The sequence below is a fragment of the Notolabrus celidotus genome, unplaced genomic scaffold (genome assembly GCF_009762535.1).
Source record: "Notolabrus celidotus isolate fNotCel1 unplaced genomic scaffold, fNotCel1.pri scaffold_126_arrow_ctg1, whole genome shotgun sequence".
Taxonomy (NCBI): domain Eukaryota; kingdom Metazoa; phylum Chordata; class Actinopteri; order Labriformes; family Labridae; genus Notolabrus; species Notolabrus celidotus.
Window position 1 is genome coordinate 10,001 of NW_023260011.1, and position 18,936 is coordinate 28,936.

The 18,936-nt window shown below is 43.8% G+C and overlaps 1 protein-coding gene across 1 annotated transcript in view; it reads right to left on the reverse strand.

Annotated features, from left to right (window-relative positions):
- The window catches only part of LOC117808575 (glutamate receptor ionotropic, delta-1-like), a gene marked incomplete at its 3' end in the record, with an annotated part of 181,303 nt that overhangs the window by 8,870 nt on the left and 153,497 nt on the right, over positions 1 to 18,936 (reverse strand). The window contains exons 8-11 of the mRNA XM_034678294.1: positions 7,872 to 7,973; positions 2,757 to 2,879; positions 1,315 to 1,389; positions 870 to 1,212 (exon numbers count right to left, since the gene is read on the reverse strand). Coding sequence (XP_034534185.1) covers positions 870 to 1,212; positions 1,315 to 1,389; positions 2,757 to 2,879; positions 7,872 to 7,973 — 643 coding nt within the window. The remainder of the gene's footprint in view (positions 1 to 869; positions 1,213 to 1,314; positions 1,390 to 2,756; positions 2,880 to 7,871; positions 7,974 to 18,936) is intronic.

Genomic DNA, 18,936 nt, shown 5'->3' on the forward strand with positions numbered 1-18,936 from the left:
TCTTTCTTTCATTCCTTCTTTCTTTCTCTCTTTAATTCCTTTTTCTTTCATTCCTTTCTTTCTTTCCCTCTGTTCTTTCCATATTTCTTCCTCTCTTTCGGTCCTCCTTCCTTTCTTTCATTCCTTTTCCTTTCCTTCTCTCCTTTTTTTCTTTCTTTCTTTCTTTCTTTCTTCTCGCCATGTTTCTTCATCCTTTTCTTATCCCGTCCTTTCGCGTCTGGATCTCTGCTGCTCCTTTCTTTCTTTCCTTCCTTCTTTCTCTTTTTCTTCCTTCTTAATTTCTTTCTTTCTTTCTTTCTTTCTTTCTTTCTTTCTTTCTTTCTTTCTTTCTTTCTTTCTTTCTTTCTTTCTCTCTCTCTCTCTTTGTTCTTTCCATGTTTCTTCATCCTTTCTGTCTCCTTTTCTCATCCCCTCCTTTCCTTCTATCCTTTCCTTCCCCATGTCTTCTCCTCTTTTTTCTTTCTTCTGGTCTCCCTCTCTTCTCTCTTTTCTTAGACCTTTCTGGAGTCCCTGAGCTCCCTTGTCTCGTAGGTTCCTCTGGATCTCTGCTGCTGTGGACGTGGTCCAGACTCCAGCTGCTACAACTACTACTATCCGTCTCCCCACTATCATCTCTCTCTCTCTTCATCTCCCTCTATCCCTCTCTCCAACACGGTCTCAGCAGATGTGTGTCTAACATGAGTCTGGTCCTGCTGGAGGTTTCTGCCTGTTAAAGGAAGTTTGTCCTTGCCACTGTAACTTGCTAAATGCTGCAAAGTGCTCTGCTCATGGTGGATTAAGATGAGATCAGACTGAGTCCTGTCTGGAAGAGGGGACTGGATCTGATCCTGGTCTTGATGTTGGGTCTTTGATCGATCGGTCTTCCTCACCTTGCTGTACGAACGCTCCGTAAACAATCCAGATGGCGCTGTTCAGAGTCCCCGACCCCACGCCGTTGGAGTTCTGTCCCGGTGGTGCATTCTGGGAGGAGGAGGAGCGCAGCGCCTGCAGCCTGTTGAGCAGGAAGATGAGCACTCCCACCACGGGGATGGCGGCGGCGATACAGGCCCAGACGGCGAGATCGAAGGGCGCGAAGAGAGAGAAGATGTTGATCTTCTCTTCGGGTTTCCTCAGCAGGATGCCCACGCTGTAGTCAAGGTAACGCTTGCTGAAGTCGACCACGTTCTCCCGCTCGGGGGTGATGGTGATGGCGGACACGGCCAGGTCGGCTCTCTGGAGGAGGAGACGGAGAGAACAGAGGAGGGTGAGTGTGTGCTGGTTTCCTTCTTTGTGTTTCTGTCTCTTGTTAGTGCTGAAAGTAAACTCTGGTGTTACCTTGTTGATGAGGTCACCGATCATGCCGTTCCACGAGCCGTTTGGTAGCTGTGATCCATATTTACTGTCGGCCACCTGCAGGAGAGAGACGTGAAGTTCAGACCAAGTAACTTCACACACTCAACTTTGCAAGGAAGATAAATCAGGAGCTGCAGGTATTTCAACAGGATGGTTTCAAGACCTTTATCGTGCACCAAAGACCACAATCAAGAGTGAAACATGGTGCAGACACTTGGTCAGGATTGGGAAATATTGGTGCTACATATGAATACAACACAAAGCAACCAAAAGCTCACAGAGAGAAATTTGGGACTCAGATTTATGAATCAACAACTCAGAGAACAACGGATTGATGGATACTGCACACAGCCAGGAGACTCTGCAGGAAGCCATCAACACATGGTTGTTAATCCAGCATTTCCATGCGTGTATTAAGACTGTTACTCAGTGATGTGACTGTGCATAAAACAGTTTATGAATGCCAAAACCAATTCAGCTTGTCTCAAAACATGAACGGTCCTTCTGCATCAGGTTGCACTTTGTAGCTTCAGTCCAGGACCCTCTGAAGCCTGCGGAGCATCTTTTTTATTAACGCCCAGTTTTTCTCCCGTTGAGATCCGTCCTGATTTGTTCGTGAAACTCCCTCAAATGTTCACAACAGCTAGCTTCATCAGCACCGCTAACTACATCTGGATGCTAGCAGCATAAGTCATGCTAGGTGCCGTAAAACACAGCGCTCAGTAACTCTTGATAACGGTCGTTCACTGCCTGCAGAGGGAGCCACTTTTAGCTTCCTGTGCTTGAGTTGTGAATTAAACCGTTCACCAACGGATTAGCATGCTAACTGAACTCTCTTGGTTGGAATGCACACGTGAAGAGCAGGAGCTTTGGAGCTCAACGTGGAATATTATGCCTCTGTTGTTTGCATCCTGCAGGCAAAGTTCATATGTTGAAGGTAAGCTGCAGTTTGGTGTGTTCTCTTGAAGTTATTTGGAATGCAGGGCAGGTTTTTCAGCGAGGGGAAGCTGAGACTTGCAACATGTCCTGGGACAACTTTAGGTGTTATATGTGGATTCATGAATAAAAGTAGCATGACTGATTGGATGTAGTGCAGCTAAATCTGATTTTGCAGAGAACATGAGTGATTGCACGCCCTGGAAACGCCTCATTGAGGTTCAACGACATGCTGAGTTTAGGAAGGAGGAAAATGAAGCTCTCTGCAGTACAAATTGTGCAGTAAACTCATCTTTTCATAAAAATAAAGTGTGAAACATTTTGATTTCTCAGTTGCAAGAGCATCCCAGAAACTCCTGGTGAAAATCACTGACGCCACAAATGTAGGTTCACATCACCTCTTCCAGCTTCTGTCGTTCAGAGCCAGCCTGATCTGTTTCTCTAAATGTGATGCTCAGTAAACGGAGTATTAAATCCGGGCGTGATACCTGGTAGATCTCATATTTGAAGCCCAGGATTTTGGCGAGAGCGTCCAACACGTCGATGGAGAAACCTTTGTATCTCTTCGGCTGCCCGAGGATGTTCTCCGCCACCATGACGAACGGATCCTCCTGCAGAGAGGAAGAAAGAGAGAGAGAGAGAGAGAGAGAGAGAGAGAGAGAGAGAGAGAGAGAGAGAGAATAACAGTGAGTCCAACAAACTGCAGCTTCGACCAGAAACCTTCGAACAACAAAGAGAGAGAGAGAAAGAGCTGCATATTATTCAATAGAGAAGAAAGAGAAGATGAATACGAGGAGCAAAAAGAACCATGGATGGCAGCGCAGTGGAAACTCTGCAACAATACGAGCTGTACACTAAAGAAGGAAAGATAAAACCTGTTCGTGTTTCAAAGCTTTTTTACCCTGCAGGAGAAGAATCACACAGATTTAGACTTGAAGCTGCACGGAGACAGAAGGGCCGAGTGGACGTACATCAGGAAGGAGCTTCAGGTCGTCTGGGTGCAGAGATTGTTGAGTTTGAAGTTCACTTTAGTTTGTTTTTGGATTTTGATGCAGTAAAGTTTTGAGTCCTGAGGATGTAATAAGGGTTAGGAGGTGTCTGAGTAATGAGATCAATCATTCTCCAGGATGCTGTGTTTGTGATTGATTCATTTGAGGTAAAGTTGAATGCAAAGCAACATCCGTTAAAATCAAACTTTCACTTTCCTTTAATACTTAAATTATCCTCAAACACCAGGAAACAAATCCTATAACTGCTACTCTTGCAGGGATATTAAATGTGTTACTGTGCAGTGGATTAGGGTGTGTCCAACTTCATTTTGCAAGTTAATCTGCACCTAATCAAGGTGTTACGTGAGACTCATTGCATAAAGCGGTGAGATGAAGTCCCTTGATTATTTAAAGGTGTCTGCTCTCAGTCCCTTTAGGAGTCAGGTGCACCTGCATGCATGCATTTTGCTTTAAACACAGCAGATTCAACCTTTCTGTTTTAATAGATTGGACTCTAGACGGCACATTAAACTTCTCTCCTTCTCATGAGCTCCTGAAAATGCAGAAAACACTCACAGGTCACTTTTAAAGTCACGTTGTTGCATGGATTGATGTTAGAGCCTCTAATACACCTCTGCACAGCAGCAACGATCAGGGACTCAGAATGATCACATGTGTACATTTAAAGCTAGGGTTGGTAGTCATGGAAAACTAGCATGAATTTGAATGTAGCATTTCCTCAGGACTCCTCTAGGCCTGAGGTGGAGCGAGAGGGGCAGTCAGTAGAGTCAGGGGAAGCAGAGGCAGGGGACGGGGAGTGAACGCCGGGGACATGTACGCTCTGCAGGAGGCGGGCAGAACGGCAGGACGGGGTCTGATTGGTTTAAAATTTTGGGACCCAAAAATGCTGATTGGTTGGTGTTTTCCCAGGTTTACTCCGGCTGTAGATAGCAGCTTTTTTTACCTCTTTTTTAAGAACACATTATGTATTGATTACCATCAGGACATAAAGATCATTTTAACCAGGAGAACAAGAAGTGGATCTAAATCTGACGACCAAGCACGAGACACAGCAGCACATCTTCAATTTAAAGCTTGGGACATGCTGACACTTGCATCTTCAAGCTCTCTCCATCCATCCATCCATCCATTATCTTGACCGCTTATCCCGTTAGGGGTCACGGGGGGCTGGAGCCTATCCCAGCTGGCTTCGGGCGGAAGGCAGGGTACACCCTGGACAGGTCGCCAACCTATCACAGGGCTAACACAGAGAGACAGACAACCATTCATGCACACACTCACACTTACGGGCAATTTAGAGTGATCAATGAACCTGGTGAGCATGTTTTTGGATTGTGGGAGGAAGCCGGAGTACCCGGAGAGAACCCACGCACCCGCCCGGCCAGGGATTCGAACCAGGAACCTTTTAGCTGTGAGGCAACCGCGCTACCCACTGCACCACCGTGCAGCCCCAAGCTCTCTCAAGCTCTCTGTCCCAAATAAATCTCAGGTACATCCTCATGAGTTAGAGCTCTGCGTCGACTGTAGTCTTTAGACCAGGTTTTTGTGGGTCCAAGCTGCAGTCGCTGTCTGAATCCTCAAGGTTGTCAATGCACAACCTTTGCACCTGACCACACGTCATTTTAAGACCAACACATCCATGGGCGGCGGCTGGCATGGGTGCATGTTAACTTGCTATTTGCATAAAGTGGGCGCTGGGTGTAAAAATGACAGATGCACGCTCTGCACCAGCTGTGCGATGGATCCCAAGTGTCAAACAATCAGCTTTGAGATCCAAACATGTGAAATCAATGAGTTCCCTTCAGTGTGCAGAGCTTTGGGAACTTCTTTAACAGCTGGTTAAATGGGCTCTGCAGAGGAAGGTGCACAGGGTGTGTGTGTGTGTCTGTCCCTGTGTTGTTTCTGGTAGCTGGCAGCGCTCAGAGCTGGAAGCGTTGCAGCTGCAGGGGATCAAACGCAGGGTGGAGGTATTAGTCCCGCTTGGTTAGATGAGCGTCTCCACGCCACGGTGCCAGCACAGGAGGAAAACTCTGCTGCTGCTGCGGCGGCGGAGGTGGTGGAGGGATCAGGGGTGGAAAACGCTGGGCTGTTTTTATCTCTTAAACTAATCACACTGTCCAAAAAGGTGAAGCTTTAACCCGGAGGCTGGATCGATCCAGGAACAACAAAAACAGAGTTGTGGAGTAAAGTTTTGTCGTGAGTTAGTGAGACGAGTCGGAGTCGAGGAATCATAAAAAGTCATGAGCTGAGAAAAGGAGTTCTTCTTTATTGACTGAAGGATTCACTGAAGTGTGTTTTACTCCGCCGAGTGTTGGATTATTCTGTTATCTCAGGCTTCAGCTTGTGTTTAAAGATCCAAATTGAAAATACTTTAGCGATGTCAGCAAACATCAGAGTGTATTTCCTCTCAGGGAGTTTTCAGAGCGCAGTCGAGTTCAGTCAAACTTTCACTGAGGAGGAAAAACAGACAGTGCTCATTTTTAAAAACTCAAGGTCTTAACTCAAAGTGTTTGTACTTCCTGTTAGATTAATGGATTCAGATTTTAGACTTTAGTTTGGTGTTAAAGTGCATCAAGCTTTTATTTGGTGAGGATTAAAATAAAGACAGGAGACAGAGAAAGAGAGGTATGTTGGAAGTTTTAAAAGAAAAACTAACTTAATGTAAAACCTCAAATAAAAGCCGGCCCCAATTAAAGGCCTGGTCTCTTTTATTAGCCTGGGTGTGGCTGTACATTTCCAGAAACAAAGCCAGGCACAGAAAGTATGTTGGAAGTTTGAGGAGTTGAAAATGGATTACAGTCAGACTAACCTATCATAAGCCTGCCCCAATTAAAGGCCTGGTCTCTAATAGTAGCCTGGGTGTGGCTGTACATTTCCAGAAACAAAGCCAGGCACAGAAAGTATGTTGGAAGTTTGAGGAGTTGAAAATGGATTACAGTCAGACTAACCTATCATAAGCCTGCCCCAATTAAAGGCCTGGTCTCTAATAGTAGCCTGGGGGTGGCTGTACATTTCCAGAAACAATGCCAGGCACAGAAAGTATGTTGGAAGTTTGAGGATTGAACATTGATTACAGTCAGACTAACCTATCATAAGCCTGCCCCAATTAAAGGCCTGGTCTCTTTTATTAGCCTGGGTGTGGCTGTACATTTCCAGAAACAAAGCCAGGCACAGAAAGTATGTTGGAAGTTTGAGGATTGAACATGGATTACAGTCTGACTAACCTATCATAAGCCTGCCCCAATTAAAGGCCTGGTCTCTTTTAGTAGCCTGGGTGTGGCTGTACATTTCCAGAAACAAAGCCAGGCACAGAAAGTATGTTGGAAGTTTGAGGATTGAACATTGATTACAGTCAGACTAACCTATCATAAGCCTGCCCCAATTAAAGGCCTGGTCTCTAATAGTAGCCCGGTGTACATTTTGAGGAATAGAGGCAAGTATGTTGGAAGTTTGAGGTGTAAACATCTATTACTGTTGGATTAACTTAACGTAAGAGTTCAAATAAAAGCCTGCCTCAATTAAAGGCCTGGTCTCTTTTAGTAGCCTGGGTGTGGCTGTACATTTTTAGAAATAAAGGTAGGTACAGAATTGTTATGACATGTAAACACTGATTACAGTCTGACTAATTTAACGTAACACTTTAAATAAAAGCCTGCCCCAATTAAAGGCCTGGTCTCTTTTAGTAGCCTGGTGTAGGTTTTGAGGAATAGAGGCAAGTGTGTTGGAAGTTTGAGGTGTAAACATTAATTATGGTCAGACTAACTCCCCCTAAAACCTCTAATAAAAGCCGGTCTCAATTAAAGGCCTGGTCTCTTTTAGTAGCCTGGTGTAAGTTTTGAGGAATAAAGGCAAGCAAAGAAAGTATAACGGAAGGTTGAGGTGTAAACATTGATTATAGTCAAACTAACTTATTGTAAAACTTCCAATAAAAGCCTGCCTCCATTAAAGGCCTGGTCTCTTTTAGTAGCCTGTGTGTACGTTTTGAGGTATAAAGGAAGGCACAGAAAGGATGTTGGAAGTTTGAGATACATCCTTCGATTACAGTCAGTATTAATAAACGTAAGACTCTGAATAAATACCTGCCCCAATTAAAAGCCTGGTCTCTTTTAGTAGCCTGGTGTATGTTTTGAGGTATAAAGGAAAGGCACAGAAAGGATGTTGGAAGTTTGAGATATATCCTTCGATTACAGTCAGTATTAATAAACGTAAGACTCTGAATTAAAACCTGCCCCAATTAAAAGCCTGGTCTCTTTTAGTAGCCTGCTGTATGTTTTGAGGAATAGAGGCAAGTACGGGATGTTGGAAGTTTGAGGTGTAAACATTGATTACAGTCAGATTAACCACCGTAAGACTTCAAATAAAAGCCTGCCCCAATTAAAGGCCTGGTCTCTTTTAGTAGCCTGGTGTCCGTTTTGAGAAATCATCATGTCTCTTATCTTTAGTAAAGCAGTGTTTTGTTGAGTTTTGCTTCACAGTGTACCTTACCTACCTTTATATCTTACCTGCTGCTGCACTTCCTGTATGTCAGCACAGACACTGCAGTTTATAAACTTTCAGACACAGATACAGAAGTTAATAACTGTTGTCACCTACCAGTAACGTCACCACTTTGACCGTGACTCCCTGCATGCCGTTCTCTATCCGACTCTCCTTCAGACTGCCGTTCAGCCCGTGAACCGAGTCCCACGTGGCGAGCTGCGAATGAATCAAAGAGAGAGGGCGGGATGTAAACACACATGGACGACACCAGCCTGAGATATAATCATTCCATTTGTTTGCGTGTCAAAGGTCCTCGGAGGGAGAGACGCACAACACTGCAGAGCACACGTCAATTAAGCAAATGCTTCTCGGCTCACAGGGTGAGATCTGATAATACATCCAGCAGCTTCAGGGGGAAGAAGTCGCTGCAGCAAATTGGACGGGGACAAAGAGAGGAGCACGGAGAATACATGAGACATCAATGCAACATGCCAAACACCCACTCCGGCATGTTTTCATCCTCTGTGCTTACAAAAAAATGACCCAGATAGAAAAACCCAACCAGGGTCTCCTTCAACCCTCTCTGGAAACAAACAGAGTTCTGCTGTGAGCGCTGCGGCTCCTCGGCGTGTACGCGTTACAGCACGAGAGATCACAGACATAATTTCCTTGGAGGACTTTCCTTTCTGCCTTTTACAGTGAGAGCGATGGTAATGATGATTTTGCATGCTGCAGAGGAATAATTAGAGCTAATTGCTTTCACAGGGAAGCAGAAAAGGCTGAACTTAAAACCGGTTTGAGACCTCTGCTGCAAACTCAAGCCTCTCCCTCAGCTGCCTCTCTTTCTGCACTGATGTTGGACTAATGCAGGAGAAGGAAACACAACAAGTGGCTGTAGTATTGTTGTTATTGCTTACTCTGGCTGCAGACGCTCATGTTGCCATCACAACAACACAACCTCTGCATGAACTAAATCAGAGAACACACTAAAGATAATTGGGCCCCCCCTCTCTCTCTCTCTCTCTCTCCCTCTCGTCTGAGTCCTGACTCTCTGCTGGCTCTAAAGATTATCCTGTCAGATTCTCCCGTGGCGAGGAGAGTGTTGACGATCGTTGTGGCCACACTGTTTGGAATCGAAGGTATTGAACGTGTTTAATATTCATGATCAGATATCCTGCTGTGTGGGAGGAACCCTGAGGACGGCAGAGCACACTCTAGATAGACAATCATGGGGCGAGGTGACAAGCAGGAAGTTAGACGGACGCCATAAATGGAGGAGCAACTTCAGCATTCATAGATAGAGCTGTACAGAGAATGTGCATTAACATTTCAGATTTATTAAGACCAAGAAAGAAGGAAGTAAGACAGATTACTGATATCACTCATCTGCAACTTAATTCCTTCTCAGTAGAGCCTCCTGTGCTTCACTCCCTCACCCTCAATCACTCACATGTACTAAACTACACAAATCAATGACAGATATGAAGTTTTAAAGGCAAGACAATCTTCACAAGTTCCATTTGGAGGCAGGGAGAGCCTTAACATCTTGGTGGACACAAGTCACCTGCAGGTCTTGTCTTATTGGACATGGACCTGGTTCAGTGTGTGTTCTCTGGTCGTCGGTGAGCAGTGTGCTCTGTCGGCCGTGTCGTTCCTCTCTAAGAATCAGTCTTCAGTAAACTTCACTCAGAAGCTACGACTCTGAGTTCGGCTGCTTCAGAAGCTTTTAAATCAGGAGATGAGTTTAGATGTTAATGTTTGGAGTAATGAGACGTTGGATGGAGGCAGACTTCACAGTTTGTTGAGTCTGGAACATTTTTTGTTTCGTCCTAAATTAGAGTCAGACTCATTATCCAGCCTGAGTAATAACAGGCTGCTTCATTCACCTGGACTTCTACCTGGAGCTGTTATCACCAGGTGTTTGCCATTAGAGCCGATGTGTGTGTGAGTGTGTGTGTGTGTGTGTGTGTGTGTGTGTGTGTGTGTGTGTGTGTGTGTGTGTGTGTGTGTGTGTGAGTGTGTGAGAGTGTGTGTGTGTGTGAGTGAGAGAGTGTGTGTGTGTGTAAGTGTGTGTGTGCTGTGTGTGTGAGAGAGAGTGTGTGTGAGAGTGTGTGAATGTGTGTGTGAGTGTGTGTGTGAGAGTGATTGAGTGTGAATTTGAGAGTGAGTGTGTGTGTGTGTGTGTGTGTGAGAGTGTGTGTGAGTGTGTCTGTGAGTGTGTGTGTGTGAGTGTGTCTGAGTGTGTGTGTGAGTGTGTCTGTGTGTGAGTGTGTCTGTGAGTGTGTGAGTGTCTGTGTGTGTGAGTGTGTGTGTTTGAGTTTGTCTGTGTGTGTGTGTGTGAGTGTGTGTGTACGTGTGTGTGTGTGTGTGTGTGTGTGTGTGAGTGTGTGTCTGTGTGTGTGTGTGAGTGTGTGAGTGTCTGTGTGTGTGAGTGTGTGTTTTGAGTTTGTCTGTGTGTGTGAGTGTGTGTGAGTGTGTGTCTGTGTGTGTGAGAGTGTGTGTGAGCGTGTGTTTGAGAGTGTGTGTGTGTGAGTGTGTGTGAGCGTGTGTGTGTGTGAGTGTTTGTGAGAGAGTGTGAGTGTGTGTGAGTGTGAGAGTCTGTGTGTGTATGTACGCGTGTGTGTGAGAGTGTGTGTGTGTGTGTACGTGTGTGCGTGTGAGTGTGAGTGTGAGAGTGTGTGTGTGTGTGTGAACGTGTGTGTACGTGTGTGTTTGCGAGGTGTTTGCGTGTGTACCTGTATGTGTGTGTGTGTGTGTGTGTGTGTGTGTGTTTGTGTGTGTGTGTCACTGTCAAAATGCACACACAGTTTCTTTCTCTGCCGTCACTGTTAAGCTTTCTGTTTTGACGTGAGTCTCACACACTCACACACACACACCCACACACACACACACACACACACACACACTCACACACACACACAGGTTGTACATCAGTTGTATGTTAGCGTACATTAAGTGAGTGTAATTGCTCATGAAGCCTCCTCTTCTTCTGTCTCTCTGTCTGCTCCACTTCATCAGACTCAGACTGATCTGTTCACCAGCTCTCTCTGAATCCACGTCTAATGAAGACAAATAATCAATACAATCAAACGGGTCACTCTCACGTCACGGCGGTCTGATAAAGCGGCGTGATCACCCGGGCTGGATTGATTAGATTTGACAGTTAATGCGAGCGCGCTCTGTAATCTGAGAGCTTCACCGTGTTAATGAAGACGTTCAGACAAACACGCCGTCTGCTCTTTCAGAGCGGGGAGCGTTCAGTCAGGGAGGGTCGCAGCATAATCCAACGCTTACAGGGAAACAAATCACTCTGATGATGATGATGATGATTTCACACAGAGGAGAACTCACACTCTGCAGAAGTTTGAGTGGTTGCACCAGCTGAGTTAGTTCCAACATAAGCATATATGTAGATATCATCTTAAAGGTGACATATCATGCAAAATGTTCTTTTTAATGGTTCTCTCCCTGAAATCTGTGTCCCTGTCTACAAACCAAGAAAGTCAGAGCTCGGACCTTGTTCAGCCCATAGACTGTATAAAATACAACTCAACCCCTCCTCCGTTTTTCATTCCCTGCACACATGTGTGCTAACAAGGAGCTTAGGAGGGAGGCATGCTAGTTGTAGGCTGTCTTAATAAACACAAAGGTCGCTTTGACTCCCCACGTCTGCAGATTTGAAGATCTAGTGGATGATTTTTATTTATCATGGATAAGTGCTAGCGCTAGTTAGCATAGCCACATAGCTACATGTTGGTAGCTGTGTCCCAAGACACACGTCGACATGCTGACAAATAAAACAACAAGAAACACTAAATCTGTGACCAATGGTTCAGAAAGGTCCTGCTGCAGGCGCCTCTCCGTCAGGATCAGATTCTGGATCAGATTCAGAGGGTTGAAGTAACGCGGGTCTGTGAGCAGCCGTGTATATTCAGCCAACATGTAAACATTAGATCAACGTGCTGGAGAGCCGAGGAGGCCACACCCACTTCCTGAGGGGGCGTGGTCAGAGAGCTCATTCTCATTTAAAGGCACAGACACAGCCTGTTCTGAGCAGGGCTGAAGAAGAGGGGTTTACAGGCAGACCAGAATCTGATTTCAAAGTGTTTCTATGAGCAATAAACTTTAAAGACATGTTTTGGGGACCTCTTAGACCAAGATATGTTGATGAAGAAGAGCAGAATATGTCACCTTTAAATCTTACCCCTAGCTTTGAGGTGTAAAGTCGTCTGTATAATATTGGTTGTCATTTTAATGATGAGATAATTTGGAGGATAAGAGGGAGCAGAGGGTTTTACGTGTTCTCCATGATAGATCACACTAAATAAAAATGTAAGTTAGTAAAGTTTGATTATAAATCACCTTCAATTTCAGTGGGAGACAGTCTCAAAGTTTAGGAGCATGAACTCCAAACCTACAGTGTCCTGTAGTTTTGAGCTTGGTACGAGGAACAGACTGTAAAGACCCTGATCAGAGGACCTCAGAGTCCTGCAGGAGTTCAATGCTCTGTTCACACTGACAGGAGTTTTAAAGAAGTACATCTGAATGTCATCTGCATAGAAGGATAGTAAAGTTCTTATTAAATTCTACCCCTAGCAGATAAAGAGAAAACAAGCAGCAGGGGACCCAGGACAGAACCCTGAGGGACGCCACAGTACAGGTCTCTGCAGGTCTCATCATTTTGCACTTTTGTTTGCCGGCTGCAGCGATAAGAAAGAGTCACACATTTCTCTTACTTCTGTAAAAACTGTGTGATTCTCTCCATCCTTAAGCACTTCAGATAAAAAAGACAACACGAGTCAAATATTTAAAAATCAGAAAAGAGAAAGAGACGATGAAACAAAAGAGGCGGAGAGGAAGAAGAAAAAAGAAGGAGCGCTTATTAAACACTCAGGGAGATATTCTAAGCCCTGCTGTCCTTTCCATGATCTCCATCCCTCTCCATGTGTGTGTGTGTGTGTGTGTGTGTGTGTGTTCCTCGTTAACACACATGTACAGATTAATTAACTCCACAGTACGAAGCTCCGGCTGCGTCTCCAGTCTTTCTTTCTTTCGTCTTTGAACTCTTGAACCGTCAGAGCGGCTGCTGGAGTCATCAGAAATAAAGGAGAAGAGGAGGAAAAGTGGGAGTGAGGTTCTTCAGTCCAGGCGAGGTATTCCGGTCCCCTGTGGATCCGTAATGAGGCTTCAGAGTGACAGAAACACACAGCAGGGTCGGCGGGTCGGCGGCTGCCTGGAGGACAGAGACTCTCCAGCTTCCAGGATGCCTTCAGGGTCTCACACCTTTTATTGTTCCTGTTAACCCTGCAGAGTCAGCACAAGCTATTAACCTCATCTTATTCTAGTGAAGACATTAAGAGCTTACTTATCCTTCTGCTTCTCCCTTAATGCAACATTTAAGGCTTTGAAAAATACGCTAGAGATACGTGCACACAGCATGCTGTGGTTGCTCTTTACCATTTGAAAAACAGCCAGAGTTAGAGGAATGGTGTCACAGACCTTGAGAGGCTGGTACATGCATTTATTTCTAGCAGATTAGATTACTGCAATGGTCTGTTCACAGGACTGATAAAAGAAGCTGTTCAGCAACTTCAGGGTATTCAAAATGCTGCAGACAAAATCTAACGTATGAGCACATTACTCCAGTTTTAAAGGGGACATATCACGCTTTTTTCATCAACATATATTGGTCTAAGAGGTCCCCAAAACATGTCTTTAAAGTTTATTGCTCAAAAAAACACTTTGAAATCAGATTCTGGTCTGCCTGAAAAGTCCTCTTCTTCAGTCCTCCTCAGAACAGTCTGTTTTCTCTCTGACCACGCCCCCTCAGGAAGTGGATGTGCCTCGGCTCTCCAGCACGTTGATCTAATGTTTACATGTTGGCTGAATATACACGGCTGCTCACAGATCACGTTACTTCAACCCTCTGAATCTGATCCAGAATCTGATCCTGACGGAGAGGCGCCTGCCGCAGGACCTTTCTGAACCATTGGTCACAGATTTAGTGTTTCTTGTTGTTTTATTTGTCAGTATGTAGACGTGTGTCTTGGTACACAGCTACGAACATGTAGCTATGTGGCTATGCTAACTAGCGCTAGCACTTATCCATGATAAATAAAAATCATCCACTAGATCTTCAAATCTGCAGACGTGGGGAGTAAAACCGACCTCTGCCAGAAAGGCAGCGGGACCTTTTATGAAGGATTGGTCACAGATTTAGTGTTTCTTGTTGTTTTATTTGTCAGTATGTCGACGTGTGTCTTGGTACACAGCTACAGCTACAGCTACAGCTACAGCTATGAACATATAGCTATGTGGCTATGCTAACTAGCGCTAGCACTTATCCATGACAAATAAAAATCCTCCACTAGATCTTCAAATCTGCAGACGTGGGGAGTCAAAGCGACCTTTGTGTTTATTAAGACAGCCTACAACTAGCATGCCTCCCTCCTAAGCTCCTTGTTAGCACACATGTGTGCAGGTAATGAAAAACGGAGGAGGGGTTGAGTTGTATTTTATACAGTCTATGGGCTGAACAAGCTCCGAGCTCTGACTTCCTGTTACAGACCGGATATTGTTGTTACGTAACAAAAACACTGAAGTCTGAAACGGCTGGTTTCACACACATTTACAGAAAGGTGGAGAAATCAGAACAGGGGCAGAATGGAGTCTTTTCATTCTCGGGGGGTTTGTAGACAGGGACACAGATTTCAGGTAAAGAACCATTAAAAAGTCAATTTTGCATGATATGTCACCTTTAAAATCCTCACACTGGCTTCCTGTCAGTCAGAGGATAGATTTTAAAGTCTATCTGCTGGTGTTTAAGTCTCTTTGTGGCTCAGCTTGTGTCATATGAACCCATGAGGACACTATGCACATCTGGGGCTGGACTACCACCCGTCCCAAGAGTGAGAACAAAGAAGCATGGAGAAGCAGCATTTTGTTATTCTGCAGCACAGACCTGGAATAACCTAGACAAGCCCCGACTCAGACCACCTTTAAGTCCAGACTAAAAACCTTCCTCTTTCTTGCTGCTGACTCAATAATGGATGCAAACACATTTTAAACCTTAGTTTTTATTTCTGTAACTACAAACTTTTAATTTCTCTTAACAAACTGAGTGTTAATGAAGTTTAGTAACTAAAGTGACTTTCTTTATGTTTTCATGCTCAGGTTTGTTTAATGTCATATTTTAAATTGGGTATTTTCTGACATGGTATGGTGTTATGGAATGAACCTGATATTGGATCTATTAGATGTTGGACTGTCGGGCACCCTGCAGGGGTGTTAAGAGGTCTGAGCTAGCTTCGGGCTGCGACTGGACACAGAACAGACTCAATGTGTGAGTCTGAATCCTTGGGAAGAAGTTCTGAGATGAACGAATGATTAAAGGTGACATATCATGCAAAATTGACTTTTTAATGGTTCTTTACCTGAAATATGTGTCCCTGTCTACAAACCCCCCGAGAATGAAAAAAATCCATTCTGCCCCTGTTCTGATTTCTCCACCTTTCTGTAAATGTGTGCTGAAACCAGCCGTTTCAGACTTCTGTGTTTTTGTTACGTAACAACAATATCCGGTCTGTCACGGAGTCAGAGCTCAGAACTTGTTCAGCCCGTTTTTCATTCCCTGCACACATGTGTGCTAACAAGGAGCTTAGGAGGGAGGCATGCTAGTTGTAGGCTGTCTTAATAAACACAAAGGTCGCTTTGACTCCCCACGTCTGCAGATTTGAAGATCTAGTGGATGATTTTTATTTATCATGGATAAGTGCTAGCGCTAATTGGCATAGCCACATAGCTACATGTTCATAGCTGTAGCTGTAGCTGTAGCTGTGTACCAAGACACACGTCGACATACTGACAAATAAAACAACAAGAAACACTAAATCTGTGACAAATCCTTCATAAAAGGTCCTGCTGCCTTTCTGGCAGAGGTCGGTTTGACTCCCCACGTCTGCAGATTTGAAGATCTAGTGGATGATTTTTATTTATCATGGATAAGTGCTAGCGCTAGTTAGCATAGCCATATAGCTACATGTTGGTAGCTGTGTACCAAGACACACGTCGACATGCTGACAAATAAAACAACAAGAAACACTAAATCTGTGACCAATGGTTCAGAAAGGTCCTGCTGCAGGCGCCTCTCCGTCAGGATCAGATTCTGGATCAGATTCAGAGGGTTGAAGTAACGCGGGTCTGTGAGCAGCCGTGTATATTCAGCCAACATGTAAACATTACATCAACGTGCTGGAGAGCCGAGGCCACACCCACTTCCTGAGGGGGCGTGGTCAGAGACAAAACAGACTGTTCTGAGGAGGAATGAAGAAGAGGACTTTTCAGGCAGACCAGAATCTGATTTCAAAGTGTTTTTTTGAGCATAAACTTTAAAGACATGTTTTGGGGACCTCTTAGACCAATATATGTTGATGAAAAAAGCGTGATATGTCACCTTTAAAGATTCATTTTGGTGAAGACAAGATCAGCTGTGATTCTGTGTCCGGTGGGACAGTAAGACTCTGCAGGTTAGGGACTTCAGAGCAGTGAAGGGGGGCTGATTATTTATAATAATCCCTCCTAATTTAAATAAATAATAAGACCATACACTGTTAACTATGTATGTTAAGTTACAGAAGTACACAGAGAGAGAGAGTAGATCAAATATAACTGGACGCATATAAAAAATGTTAATGTTTGAAGTGTTTGCTGTGTTTTTGTTGATTGTTCCTGTTCTTGTTTTTGTTTTTAACTCTGTAAAGCACTTTGAATTGCTGAATGCTGAATTGTATGAATGCTGCTTCATAAATAAACTTGCCTTGTGAGTCCCTGAAACCTCTGATAGCTTTAAACTGCACTCCTGCTTACGTTTTCCAAGAGTGGAGATCGTGTAATCTGCAGAATAATAGAGGACTGTTTTAAACTCTGCTCCTTGAGATGAACTTTACCGTCTGCATGCTGCAATCAAACAATGACACAACTCAAGTGAAAAACTACCCAGTGTGACTTTAACTTCAGACTCGGTGCAGCAGCCCCAGATGTTTGCAGACAGGATGCAGCTCGGTGCAGAGTGTGTCGCTGCACAGTCTGAATCAAAGTTCCTCCCCCCCTGTAGAGAACAAACAAAGTTCTGCACCAAAGACCTGAAGCTTCACATCACCGCGAGCAAACACCCTGACAATTATGAGATTATTAATGTTGGATATAGATTTTCCCAAAAAGCCAGACGCTCCCAGGAGAGACGCCGGTCCTCCTAACTGAGCCTCATTTTACTGACTTACGGCAGCCATGTTGCTCTGCGCAGCGAGAGGAGCTGCTAATGAGCGGACGAGGAGACAACAACAACGTGAGAGATGCGGGGCCCAATGTGCTGAGGGACGTTCTCTTCTTCTTTACAGCGTCAGCATTTTACACAACAAGCTGCTGGAAGTGAAATGTCTGCTGTTTCTGTCAGTCCCGTCCTCGCTCTCTGCAAACAACATTTTAATAAAGTCAGTTTCTAAATAAATCACAGCAGCCTGTCTGACATCGCTGTGTTTGTGTGTTCAGGGAAGTCGACGCTGAATAAATGAGATGAAATGTGACAGATTCAAATTGATCCTCTTAGTTTATGCTCCGGTTTTTAAATTACACGAGGGAGTCCCAGCAGGTTCCCTACTCTTAAACTAATGTGTGTGTGTTTGGCATTTTTACAGAATATGACTAAACTTCCTCAAAATACCAAACTACATCCTCCTCATCCATCACAGACTGAACAGAACCTGAAGGAACCAGAGGAACTTTACCCCTGAACTACGTGTGTTTGGACCGGTGGACCCAGGGTCTAAATTTAGTTCAGGGGTCACCGTCCACAATAACATCACACACATCTGTGATTGACTTGATTTCTCTTTCTTTCATTAGTTTGTATTTGTTCTATCTTTTTTGTATGTGTGTGTACTTTTCAAAAGAAGAAGCTGTGATTCTCTTGATTTAGCAGCTTGTAACAGTAGTCTTCTCTCAGCCCACCGTGAATGCGTCTCTCCTCCCGGTGTTCCGGTTTTGAAAGTGACCCTGTAAACTGGAGACCTTCAGCTGAATGTGTCAGTGTTTGTGTTGATTCATTCTTTGCTTTTTCCATGTTTTTAACCACAGGCACAAAATTTTCATTTTTTTTCGTGTTTTTCTGCACAATTTCAAGTTTCAGGAAAATTTATTTTTTCAACAGGGTCAACTTTTTTGTAAAAAAAAAAAAAAAAGTCAATTTTTTTTGTCAAATTTTCTTTTCTTTTTTTTCTTTTAAATTTCAATTTTTAAAAAATTTTTTTTTTGTCAAATTAAAAAAAAAAAAAAATTGTCAATTTTTTCTTTCAAAAGTTTTTTTCAAAATTTTTGTCAATTTTAATTTTTTTTTTAATTTTTCCAAAAACCTTTTACAGTCATTGTTTTTTTTTCCATCTGTGATTGACTTGATTTCTCTTTCTTTCATTAGTTTTATTTGTTCTATCTTTTTTGTATGTGTGTGTACTTTTCAAAAGAAGAAGCTGTGATTCTCTTGATTTAGCAGCTTGTAACAGTAGTCTTCTCTCAGCCCACCGTGAATGCGTCTCTCCACCCGGTGTTCCGGTTTTAAAAGTGACCCTGTAAACTGGAGACCTTCAGCTGAACGTGTCAGTGTTTGTGGAGTTTACACAGCTGTTGAAACACAGAGGGAGTTCCTGGGAATGCAAACTAGTTTAGTTTTTATTAAGATTTCAAAATATCCTCATCAGATATTTAATGATGGTCTAAAGACGTTTATGAGGGATGCATCCGGCTGAGAGTCTCCAGTTAACAGGGTCGCCGTTTAAACCAAAACACCGTCCGATCTCTGCGATCACGGCTTTTTGAGTTCAAAAGGATTTTAAAGCCGTGTTGAAACGTCTTTGCTACTCGCGCTTATCTCCTCTCACGTGTTGATTCAGTGAATCCATCTGTGATGAAATATAGCACCATCTAAAACAGACCAGCTGAGTCTCTTCATGCTAACAGGCTAACTGTTGTGTTGATTCATTCTTTGCTTTTTCCATGTTTTCAACTGTAGGCGCAGGATTTTCTGCTTTTGGAGCAAAATTTCAAATTTAAGGAAAATACATTTTTTCGACAGGCTCTGGATCACCTTTTTTGTCAATTCTTTTTGTCAAAATTTTTTAGTCAAAAAAAA